This window comes from Vicugna pacos, chromosome 3 (assembly GCF_048564905.1).
Source record: "Vicugna pacos chromosome 3, VicPac4, whole genome shotgun sequence".
Classification (NCBI taxonomy): domain Eukaryota; kingdom Metazoa; phylum Chordata; class Mammalia; order Artiodactyla; family Camelidae; genus Vicugna; species Vicugna pacos.
Window position 1 is genome coordinate 17559924 of NC_132989.1, and position 12452 is coordinate 17572375.

A 12452-nucleotide genomic window follows, 5' to 3' on the forward strand; every position below is an offset into this window, starting at 1 on the left:
TTTTTTCTTGAGTCAGTAAAAGGAATTTGTTATCTAGGTTATCCAGCCTTCGATGTACAGTTGTTCACAGTATACTCTGATAATCTCTTGTATTTCTGTAAGGTTGGTAGTAATGTTTAATGCGTTCATTTTTTTTTAATATTTGCCTCATTAGGAAGTTTATTCCTGATTTTTACTAAAATCTGGATCCAAGAAGCTTTCTGCTCTTTGGTCTTGGATCTTACTGTATTTTTAATTCAGTTTAAAATAAAAATGTACTACTGGTAGTACTAATAACAGCATCAGTAATAGCTACTGTTTAGTAAAGCTTTCCATGTGCCAGGCACTGTGCGTGAAACAGTTTACAGTCATAATCTCACTTAATGCTTATAACAACCCATGGGGAAGTGATGATCATCTACACTGTCTATTTTTAGGAAAACTAAAACAGTGCAATCAAGTCATTCACCAAGTAAGAGTATTCGAATATCTCAGAGAAAGAAAGAAAAAAAAGAGAGAGATTTCATCTTGCTTGGGTTCATCCAGTGCTTAGGAGTCCACAAAAGTCATGAAGCCTTCAAAATGTATGTTTTATCTCATGTTTTGCCTATAAATATTAAGATTTTTCTTGTGGCTGACATTACCAATTAGCACAGGCTGGGACTGTCTTGGGGTGGGGGAAGGGGGAAGTTGGAAGGATGAAGTATTTGGGGGAAGACAGATCTAGGGGGATAGCCTATCACTGAGTGCTAGAGAACGGACAATCTGGATAATTCACACACACACGCACACACACACAAAAACAAACAAACAAACAAATCTCACAGCAGTTAAAACGGGCCTCTACGGTTAAGATATTTCAGGCAAAGCTGAATCGATGGGGAGACAACTTTTTTCTGAAATAGCTGTGTAGTTGCTTTATTTTATATAGACAGAATAAAACTTAGAAGAGACCACTCAAATGTAGAGCAAACTGAAGGGATGTAAAAGAAAGGAAGAATAGACTTTGATTGACTTTGGGTTCTGTGTGCCATTCAGTCCACTTACTCTGTACTCTTTCAGACAACATTGATGTATTATTTTATTTTATATATTATTCTGGTAGGCCAGAATTCATGATTTCAGTGGATGTGCTAACATCAGGGAGAATGTGCTCTCTTTCCCCTAGTCAGCCAGACACTCAAAGAGGAAATGCAGATGTGAGAGGCCACTTCCACTGCTTCAATTCAAATCCTGATCGTGTAAACCATGGTCTAAAAGAAGAGCATGAAGCCTGGTTCTGCTTTGTGCAGACCTTTTGAGAAGATGAAATGAGAAGTTAAGGGAGAGAAGATACCACCTTCCCAGAATTATATCAGACATATTAATCACAGAAATCCAAAAAGAGTTCCTGGAACACAAACAGTAGTGCACATGTTGGTCACTTCCCATAATCCATTGTGTTTTCCAAGGCCCTCTCCATCAGCTGGATAATACTGTTTAATCCCTCATGCTGATTTAAAATTCCATCAGAGGGAAGTAATGTATTTCTGTTCTGGAGGTTTACTGTGATAAATGCATTGCTGGATTAACTTTATCTTCACTACTACAGAGATCTTTTAGGTGCTAGCACAATTTTAAAATAAAACAAAAACTCTTCTGTTTGAAAATGTGCTTTTCACATCTGAACTCATTTGTGATGTTTATTTGAGTGTTACTTGATGTCTGAAAAGCTGAAATCTTGTCCTTTACAGGCAGAGAAGCCTTAGCAATAAAAGAATTGGAGAATCAGAATCTTTACATGATCTGAGATCAGTCCGGTGTTAGGCCCAAATGACGTTTTCATCCTTATTCCTTATTCCTTTGTGTATTTTAACTTTCTACTAATGAGCAAGGTTGGCTATTCTTAAACTTTGTTGCCACACAAGCCTTTGATCAAAAAAAAAATCTTCCTTATGGATGTAAATAAAGTAGATTAAGGTGCTGGTTGAAGGAGGAGAAAAAATGTCTCACTCTTCTTCATAGAGGCCCTTAAGGGATTCCGGGGAGGCCTTTACAAAACAGGTTTTTGGTTCCATTACTGAAATGCATTCCATTGAAAGGAATTCAAATGTACATATGTATTCCCATAAAAAAGAATTCAAACAACATAGAAGATTATAGACCAGAAAGTTACTATCCCCTCCTTTAACCTCCGCTTCCCTCTCCAGAGGTCACTGCCACAAACAATTTTGTGGGTATCATTAAGGATCTTTTTTTCCATTGAGAAACAGATACATGTATATTGCTAATTAATATATAGTTTTAGGACTTTAAAATATACATTCTGTGTGCTTTTAAGGGCAAGAGTTTTTGTCTTTCTTGCTCATTCATTTATCTCGTGTCTAGAACAGTGCCTGACCTATAAGCCATCAGTAAATATCTGCTGGATCAGGGACTGAATTATCCTGCAACTTGCTTTTTGTATTCAGCAATAGGTCTTAGAGTTCTTTCCTCATCAGTACCTATGGAGCCATCTTAACCTTTTTAAAGACTGCATTGTATTTTATAGTATGGATGTTCCAGAATATACTTAACTCCTTTCCTATGGATGTAATTCTAGTTGTTTCTAATTTTCTACTATGATAAGCATTGCTACAGTGACTGGCCCTATAAATGACTCTTTGTCATTTGTCATGTACACATGAAGAGCTTCTGTAGCATAGCTTCTTGGAAGTAGGGTTTCTGACTCAGAGGGTGCGCACAGTCTGACTTCCTGTAGGTTGGTCCCTGAATTTCTTTCTCATCTCCTATTAAGTGGAAACAGAGGTAGAATTTAGTTGGGGAGTTTTTTATGGGCCAGCACGTGGAGTATATCATCTCCACCCCCAATCCATTGGCTAGAACCCAGTCACATGGCCTCTTCTAACTGCGAAGGAGACTGGGAAATAGTGTTAGCTATGTGCCCAGGAGAAATAGCTTGGTGAGCTTTGAGCCTGTCTGCCAAAGCGAAGGAGGCTGGGGAAGTGTTTCTGCATAATGACGTGCCTGGCTAAAAGTTGATTCCTGCAGAAGAAGCCAAGTCCTGATTTTGGTAGACAACTCATCATTTGCCACTGCTCTGTTGACATTTAAGTTTGTAACCTTTGATATAAATCATTCCTAGGGCAATCCCCTCTATTTAAACCACATGGACCTTTCCCCAAATTTACACTTAACTGAATTTTAGCAAGATCTAAGTATGCTTCAGGTCAAAAGTTTCTCATGTAATTGACCTGAAAATGATTGACAGCACAAGATAGGTCTTTTAAAAACAAAAATTAGTAGCACCTGTTCATAAGGGAGTTATTGTGTTTAGTGATCAGAAGCTGAGACTTTATCATCTGTCTCCAGGTTGTCAAGCCACTTATCATGGCCTTTGAAATTTCTGTATTGGTGCTGAGCGATGAATGAACATCAAAGAGGTTGTTACTGCTCATTCAGTCCTCTTGGCCAGTGACAATGGCCAGACCCCAGGATTACGCCTGCCTTTAGATTTCTGGCACTGGGAGCTTTGGGTCTAAGATACAAGGATGTTTTTAAATGTCCTCCTCCTTCCTCTTCCATCTGATGTTATCTGCTAATAATCCAGCCAGAGTGAAACCTTGGTATGATTTCTGTTTATTTGTATTATCCTTTACACAACCAGAAGTCCGTCTGGGGCTTTTCAAAAATGTTGAGAAGAGAGCCCTGTGGAGCCCGGTGGCCCATCATGCATAAGTAAACTCTGATTTTGATTAATAAAGAATGCCGCTGTCCATATGGGGCTTTGTTTTCTTTTGTGAAGGTAAACAAACAGATTGCTCTCTGTAGGCTAAATTTGGTAGAGAGCTGCAAATCCCCTGTGTAACTGCTTCTGCCTCGCTTAGCTACTTCCTGTCCCCCAAGCACACTCTACTTTCCTGACTCCTGCTTTTGCTGACACCTCTTCCTGACACCAGGTCCCATGTGTTCTCAGGTCCCAGCTCCAATGACACCTCCTCTGTGTTGACACCCTTTAGTCCACATAGCAGGTTTACTTGCCCCCTCTACTCTGACCCACTGCCCTTGACATTTTCCTCTCTAATAGTACATTGTAGGAAATTTGGAAACAAAGAAACATAAAAGGAGAAAACTTAAATTACCCATTAGCACACCACCCGGTGACTTCTATTAATATTTTGGTGTGCACATTTCTAACATGTTTAAGTATATTCCTATGTTCAATGTATTAAGTGTGTTTCTATACAAATGTGTGTATATATATTTTATATATTTGTATATAAATGTATATAGCACATATACTGTATAAAACTGTATTTTATAGTTTTTCCCTTAACAATATATTGTGAACAATTTCATATGCTATTAAGAATTTTTTAGTATACTATCTTACATGTAGGATAATTTAAAAAATATTCTTTATTTACAACAATTTTTTTAAGAACTGTGTAAACAGGGTTTAAAAGAAAAAAAAGTATTCTTCATGCTTTTACATCTAGGTTGCTTCTGATTTTTTTTTTTTTTTTTTTTGGCTAGTGTAAATAAGGCTGTGGTAAATATCCTTTAGATAAATCAGTATATACACCCCTGATTATTTTCTTTGAATTAATTTTTAGAACTGGAATAACTAGTTCAAAGACAAGAGCATGCATATTTCTAATGCTTCTGATGAGCTTTGCTAGACTTTACTATAATGCTTATCAAAATGACATAATTATGTGTTTATCTATTTTTTAATCCCACTTGTCTATAAATTCTTTCAGAACAAAGACTTGCTCATGTTTGTATTTGTATTATCTGAAGTAGTGCCTGACCTATGATAGACATAAATAAATTTTGATAAATGAACAGACAGAAAAATTGGTGGCATGTGGGTGATGGCACTTGAAGTTTATCCACTGGCTAACCCGGACCTGTTTAAAGCAGTATTTCTCGAGGTGTATTCCTTGTCAGGAAATAGCACTTAACCTCAGCTATGGTCCTGGACTAAAGTCCTATCCATACAGTCCTTATGGGTCTAGTGAGGGAGTTGGACAAAACTGGTTAAATAAGAAGAAATCATGATAATTCGTGATAAACACACAGGAAATACGCAGGACACTGTCACTGAATAGTGCAAACTTTAGCATGTAGGAGAATTCCCCTGGAGGGCTTGTTAGTACACAGATGGCCACCTCCACCCCCCATTCGAGTTTGTGACTCAGCAGGTCTGCGGCAGGGCCCAAGAACATGCATTTCTGACCAGTTCTGAGTTGCTGATGCTGTTGGTCCAAACACCACACTTTTTGAACTGCTTCGAAGGGCGGGAGCAGATTGAGGAGGGGGCTGGAAAGGATAGCTCTTTAGGTGGTTACAAAATCTTTGTCTGACAAAATAAAATTTTATAAAGAACAAAAGCTTTGTCTGAAGAGAAGATAGCTATCCTGAGACCTGAAGTGGGGTGGGGGGGTGAGAAAAAGTCTCAGAGACAGTATTTCAGGCAGAGGCAAAAGCAGATGTCCAGAAACAGGAAAGTCTTGGCTCACTTAGGAGCTGAGAGGGGGTCAGTGGGGCTGGAAGGTACTGAGGAAGAGAGTGATGAAAGTCCACGTCAGAGGGGTGGTCTCAGCATCGGACGATGTCAGGCCTTAGAGTCCTTAGAAATGAGTTTGGGTTTTACCTTAATGCAGTGGAAAATCTAGGATTCTAAGCAGTGAAGGAAGGAGACGGTTCATACTTTAAGGAGATCACTGTTGAGAGAGAGAAAGGATGGAAAGTTAGTGGGAGTGGTGTGAAGAGACCAGGTTGGGAGGCCATGACCATGAACTTGGCTGAGAGATGAGGTCGGCATGACCTGGGGAGAGACAGTGGAGATGGTTAAGGAAGAGGAAAAGAAGCTCTGTTTCACCCCCAAAAATCTTTAAGGGCATTGGCTACCACAGATTTTGAACCAATTTTTAACTGCTGGACTTTACAGAGTCTTTAACATGGAAGTGTTCACTGTGAATCTCTAATAAGATATTTTTCCCCAAAGCACCTCAGGGAATTGAAATGTCAGTGGGAGTGAATAGTTGACATCTCTGCCGTGTCAAAGGCTCTGGCCAGCTACTGGCCTCAGCAGCAGAGTCATCCTGTCCAGGAGGAAGATGTGAAGATGTTCGTTCACAGCCCACTTAAGAATCCAGAGCAGGGCAGTCATCACCCTCCTCGCTGTAGTGGGAGGTGGTCTTGGGAGCATGATGGCAGGGGCATTTCTGATATGGACTACTGGCCTCAGGCAAAATAGGAGTTGAATGAAATGTGGTTATAGATGAGATGATTGAAGAGTCTTGCAAGCTCTTTCAATTCCTTGAACAGGTAATAGGGGTGCGTGTGAGGGTTCAAATTTTGAGACTATGAGACACTTGCACACAATCTCACATATGACTGTTTTGTGGTTTCCTCTTCAACCTCGACCTTTAGTGAAGTCTTGACATGTGCAAAGAGGAGCTCAAGAATACTCCCTGAGATATTTTGTGCTGTTACCATTTCTGCTAAGCTCTTCATGGGACCCACTGCGCAGAGGAGAGGTATGGGAGCTTTGGTCAGGTGGGAGTTGCTATGTGACTGTGGATTTAACCTCTCTGAGCGTCAGTTTTGTCTTTCAAAACTGGAAATAACAGATCTCACCTCATGAAGTGCTTATGAGGGTCAATGAAGACATTCAGATAAAGAAAACACATTAGCTAGAATAATAGTTACTAGTATTATTTGAAGGAACCCTGTGTTTTCTGACTCAGTTTTGTTTTTACTTTGCATTCCTTTTTATTGAAGTCTAGTCAGTTTACAATGTTGTGTCTATTTCTGGTGTACAGCATGATGTTTCAGTCACACATATACATCCATATATTCCTTTTCATATTCTTTTTCCTTATGGATAACTGCAAGATATTGAATATACTTCCCTGTGCTATACAGTAGAAACTTGTTGTTTATTTTATATATAGCAGTTAGTATCTGCAAATCTCGAACCTCCAATTTATCCAACTCAATTTTGGTCTGATGTTAAATTGGCTCTTTTCAGCTGCCTGAAGTCCCAGGCCACTGGTTCTCACAGTTCTTCCTACATGGGGTGGTCTTTTACATGGTGTGATATCTCTGGAACATGGCTGTTCCTCTAAACACGTGTTAATTTAGAGAACTTTTCTCTTGTATTTTTTCCAGGCATCTTATTTAAAAGAACTGGAATGAATTTTCTTTTTTGAGATGGAACTCGATTATTTCTTTATCATCAGCAAAATATATCAAAGACGACTATATATGTGTTAGATCAACTTGTGAGCTGATAAGAGTTAGCAAAGACATCCTTCTGCATCTAAGTGAGGCACATATTCAGAAAGTAGAATGAGGGCTTTTCAGGAGACTCCATTGGTTCACTCCTTTTTTTTCCCCTCATTCTTAGTGGCTTAATAATAATCTTTTTTTTTAAGAGAACATGTTTAGGTACCACCATCTTAAACTAATTCTTTAATCACCAGGTTATGACAAATGGAGAATCTGAAAAGACCTATCCCAAACAGCTGGTCTAAATACTTTCCCAAGGTGACCCTCTGCTGGACTTGCAAGTTACAACATAAGAAATCGTATGTGTCAGGGTGACTTAATTATGTGACTTAATTAAAGTCCTTCTGATGTCTCTTTGGGAGAACTAATGAGTTTCTTTTATCAAGTTTATTCCAAGCACTTCCTGAGATGCAAAATCTGAATTAACTATCTTCTTTATAAATCTGATGAGAAAACCAAGTTCTAAAAATAACGTGTGCAGTGCTGGAAGAATCAGATGAAAGCATAGAAGCCAGCCTACTGGATGTGAAGAAGGAATGAATGGTCTCGATGTTTTCAAGTTGGGCACAATATAAATATTTTTTGCATTTTAGAGTAGTACAGATGTCATCAGTAGTAAGTCAGGTGTCAACATAAAGGGTTGGGGTCACTTCCCATTGTGGAAAGCTTATGTTGTTCCCTCCATGTTCAGCTCTTTGGATACAGATCTGACTGTAAAACTCAGAGGAATAAAGAACAGAGAGTAAATTGACCTTATTTCTCTTATGCTGTTAAACCTCCTTATGAAGCTTTTCTTACCAGGATGGTAAAAATCCTGAAAATTATCCCAGTACTATGTGGAAACACACACACTGCCTAGACATGGATATCCCATGTTTACTCTAGCTAAGGAATGTAAAACCATTCAGATAACATAGAAACACTATGTCTTCTAATTTACACATGTGAATATTGGCAGGTGCACTGAGGTTATTATTTACAACTCTGACCTTTTTAAAATTAGTATTAGGTTTTCTACTACATAGAAAAAATTCTCATCTATCTGGAACTTTAAAAGGATATAAATTTGCTATAAAATAGTCTGTATGACACACTTTTGATAAAATCTTCTTACTGCCTCTGAAACCTCTATTTACAACTATGCATTTTCTACCAAGAATTTAATCATTGGCCTCACTAGCTCTTCTTACCTCTGGGAACGTGGAATTCTTCATTGTGTTGCAATGAAATGTGGGATTAGATCATTTATTAATACTTTACTAATAACTATGAAGATGGTTTAAACTAAGGTGGAGTACAAACAAACACACACAGAGAGACATATAAGTGTTTGTGTTTTTTTTCCTTTCTTTCTTTGGAAGGATGGGAATGGTCTAACCTGTTAAAAAAAACAAAACCCAACTGAGTACATTTTAAAGATCTTACTGGTTTTATTTAATGACTCAAGAATTGGGCAGCATCCCATCTAGCAGATAGAATAGAACTCTAAGCCACTGTGCAAAATGGAAGGCTGTTATAGGCAGAATGGGGCAGGGGGAGGAAACAGTAGATTATCTCGTCTCTCTTTGGGGGACAGAAAGGGTCTATCAAGCAGATTCCCTCCCTAATGCTGACCAGGAAATTCAAGACTGACCAGTTAAGATTATTTTCCTGGGAGAGGTGGGAGCGCAGTTAGGTTAAGTACTAAGTCTTGGTTTGGTGACGTGGACTTAGCATAAGTGATTCCATTGAGGACCTGTTGTTTCTTTTTAAACAAATTGCCACTTTTGACCAGACTCTTAGCTTAACTAAGAGGTGTGATCAAAAATTCAGGCAGTAGTGCCCCTCTCAGCCACACCTCTGTTCTTCTCACAGCATTTACTGATTGTGTGTGTGTGTGTGTGTGTGTGTGTGTGTGTGTGTGTTTCCTGAATCTGTGATACTCACAGGTCATGACTTCAGGCTCACAATTTTTTAGTAGGTCATTCTCTTCATTCCTTTTCTGGCATTCCAGTCTTGGGAAGATCATTTGCTTGGTGGTTAGTGGTTGCGAAGATGCATTTAAAGTTTTTGAGAGAGTACAGCATGCCAGGGAGATGACTCTGACTATTATCAGTAGGATCGTTCCCAATGTTTGGGGTATACATCACAGCCATGGTCTCCAAGACTCAATCTAAATCAAATGTGTCAAAGAAAGACTCCATTGAAGGAGTCACCTTTTCAAGCCAATTGGCTTGCTCAGTGATCTTATATAACTGAGTTTCAACTTCCCCAGAAGTGTTAATCCCCAGGTGCACCAGGTGGTGTTGGGTGCAACACAGATGCCTCCTTGCTCAGCTCAAAAATAATCAAGGGCTATCCTATTATCAGGATCAACTTTGGGCAGAGCATGTAAGGATTTTCACTGGGCAACTACTGCTTTAGCAGCAGATTCTGCAGCATCTTTAAGGGTTAAGGAGAGATTCCTGATCATAGCCTCAAGTACATTTACATAAGGGAAGTGGGGACCTGCCAAAGGAAGCAAATCCTGAGTCATGAAAGCTTCCTGGTAGGTTCTAACTCAGTGATGCAAATTCAGGGAAGTTGACCAGTGAGTGATCTCAGTTTGTTTGTGAAGACTTAGGGGCACAGTTAGGTAACTGCAGAGGCATTGCTTGGTTATGTGCCAGCCATTTAGGCATTCAGAAGCCCAAGGGGGAATGGTAACCAACACAGACAAATGTTAAATCCTGTGGGGCACAAACCACTCCCACTAAGGTGGCATTGTTAATGGGCAGGTCAGACTTTTTGATGACAACTCTATCTGAAAGATCACCCTCCTTATCAGTGGCCTGGGGATATGCATGATGGCATTATCTTTCCAGACCAATGCCAGAGCAGTGGAGAGAAAGGTAAGAAAAAAGAGTCTAAAGTATGAAGTCTCAAGCCATCATCTTGGGAGGAAGCAGTCTGCCTCGATGTTGGCTACTTCCTAGTCAGTATGATTCAGGGATCTCCGTTGTTTGCATAGGACCCAGTGTCAGGTGGCACCTTCTTCAGCTGTGAGATGTGGCCCCAAAGTTCAAGTCCCTGAAGTTTGGCAGTCAAACTGCCATCTGGGTAGTTAGGAGGATCAGTTATAGTCCTTTCCAAGGAAGTTCAAGGGCAGTCTTTGTTCTTAGTGATCCCAAATCAGAACAGTGGAAGGAAATTGGAAATGTTAGTTTGGAGAGTCTTAGTTAGATATTTAAGAAAATAAGAATCAGGATCCAGTCCATTTTACAGGTATATATAGCAAAACCTTAAAGACAATAATAGGACCAGAATCTAGTATTGACTAAGGTACAGACATAATTTTTCTCTCTACAATTGCCCCCATTTTCTTAAAAAGATAATGACAGTAAAACTAATTTGTTTACATTAAACTTGCCCTGATTATTTATGCAAGAGCAGCAAGAATAGTGACTGACCATATAAGCTTTGGCCGTATCTCAGTCTGTGCATATCTCTCTCACATACGACATACCAGTCAACACCTTGGTAATGCAGCCAGTGCTTCCAGTTGTGTTCTGTTACAAGGAGAACAGATTCTGTTTGAACTTAATGCAAATAATTAGCTACATTGTCATGACAGAATACTCAAGAGTTTTTAAATTCTGGAGGAATCAGGTAAGGAGATAAAGTAAATATTTCATCTTTGTTTACTAAGGTATACTTTATCAAATTGCTACACAACATAGATAGCTTAAGAGGAAAGGTTTCCTTAAATCTGGAAAAACAAAAATTAAGGAATGTTTTAATGTTTCCAACAACAGCAAAAAAAGACATAAGAAATTAGCGTCATCCTCCTCAGCACATTCAGTCCCAATTAATACTTGTTTTATTTGAATCTAGTTTTTCCATTAGTTCTGGAAATTCCTGCCCAGTTCAGTTTTATGATCTTAAAGTTATTAGAAACCTGTATCTGTCAAAGCCCTTTCCATGAATCTCCTTGAAGACAAAGCACTTCTGCAGGAACACTTTTGCAAAAGCAACAGAATAAAACAGTAACTCTATAAATGACAAAAAGACTTTAAAAATGGCCATGGTTAAATAGGTGATAAGTATTCATTACAATGCAGTTGTCAAGGAAATTCGGTGATTTCTTTGACACACATATTTTCAGATAGATAAGTATAATTGTGACTGATAACATTATACCAAGACATAATTAGATTTCCAGGAATTTGACATAGTTTGTGGAACACTTATAACATACCTAAACAAATAGATCATAAGGAAGGCTTAATATTACTTTTTATTTAACAATACTTCTCATATAATTTAACGTATAGAGTAAACCTAATTTGTTTAACATCTCCCTTTTTTTAAGGAGAGAAAAAGCAAATCTTTTGCAGTTTTCAGGGGACCCTCTGGAAAAATTCCAAAATTAGTTCTAAGTCAAAAAAGACTGTTCAGAATTTGATTTGGGGAAGTTAAGAATTTGTTAAGAATTTTAAAAGACTTTAAAACACTTGGTCCAATAGGATCTTAAGTTACTGTGAAATAATACTTATCCACTTAGTGACAACTGAAGACTTCACAGGCAAATACAGAAAGTTCAAAATTTGAACAATTTCTTATTAAGATGAGCCCAATAATATAATAAAATTGTCCTTTCAGCAAATTAAAGAAAATTAGGCTTTTACATAAGTATATTATTAACATTCAAGCTAACTTTTAAAACCCTTAAAACAAATTCATTTAATCTTATCCAGCTTCACCTCACATAAAATTTTTTTCCCAAGATTCTTTTTCCACAATCCATCCACAGTTTTGTCCTTTGTTTTTTTCTCTTTCCCATTATGAAATAACCAGTCTCTCTTTAGGACAAAATTACTTTCTTTTTTCTCACTAAAAATGCATCTCCATCCCTTACACCCTCTTTTACCAAAAACACACTTTCTACTTTCCTTACATACAGAGATGTTCCCCCTTTTATTTCTAGTAGCTTTAATTATATATCATATACATATATAGGTACATATCTAATATTTAAATAAATAAAATATTTTATGTTATAAATAAAATAATCAACTTTATAAGCTTTAATTATAAATATTATATATAATATATATTATATTAGAATTTTTCACCATAAAATTTTTAATTTTTAGTGAAAATAAAGAAGTAATAAGTTGTTAACTTTGATATTAGCATTCTGTTGCTGAACACATTTATAAACATTTTTATAA

At 37.8% G+C, this 12452-nt stretch overlaps 1 protein-coding gene across 17 annotated transcripts in view; it reads left to right on the forward strand.

Annotated features, from left to right (window-relative positions):
- Window positions 1-12452, forward strand: part of PPP2R2B (protein phosphatase 2 regulatory subunit Bbeta) — a 619288-nt gene that overhangs the window by 450471 nt on the left and 156365 nt on the right. The window contains exon 3 of one of the 17 annotated variants that reach the window (XM_072955419.1): window positions 417-563. The exons of the other annotated variants lie outside the window; for them this stretch is intronic. Coding sequence (XP_072811520.1) covers window positions 548-563 — 16 coding nt within the window. The 5' untranslated portion in view covers window positions 417-547. The remainder of the gene's footprint in view (window positions 1-416; window positions 564-12452) is intronic. 17 annotated transcript variants of the gene reach the window in all.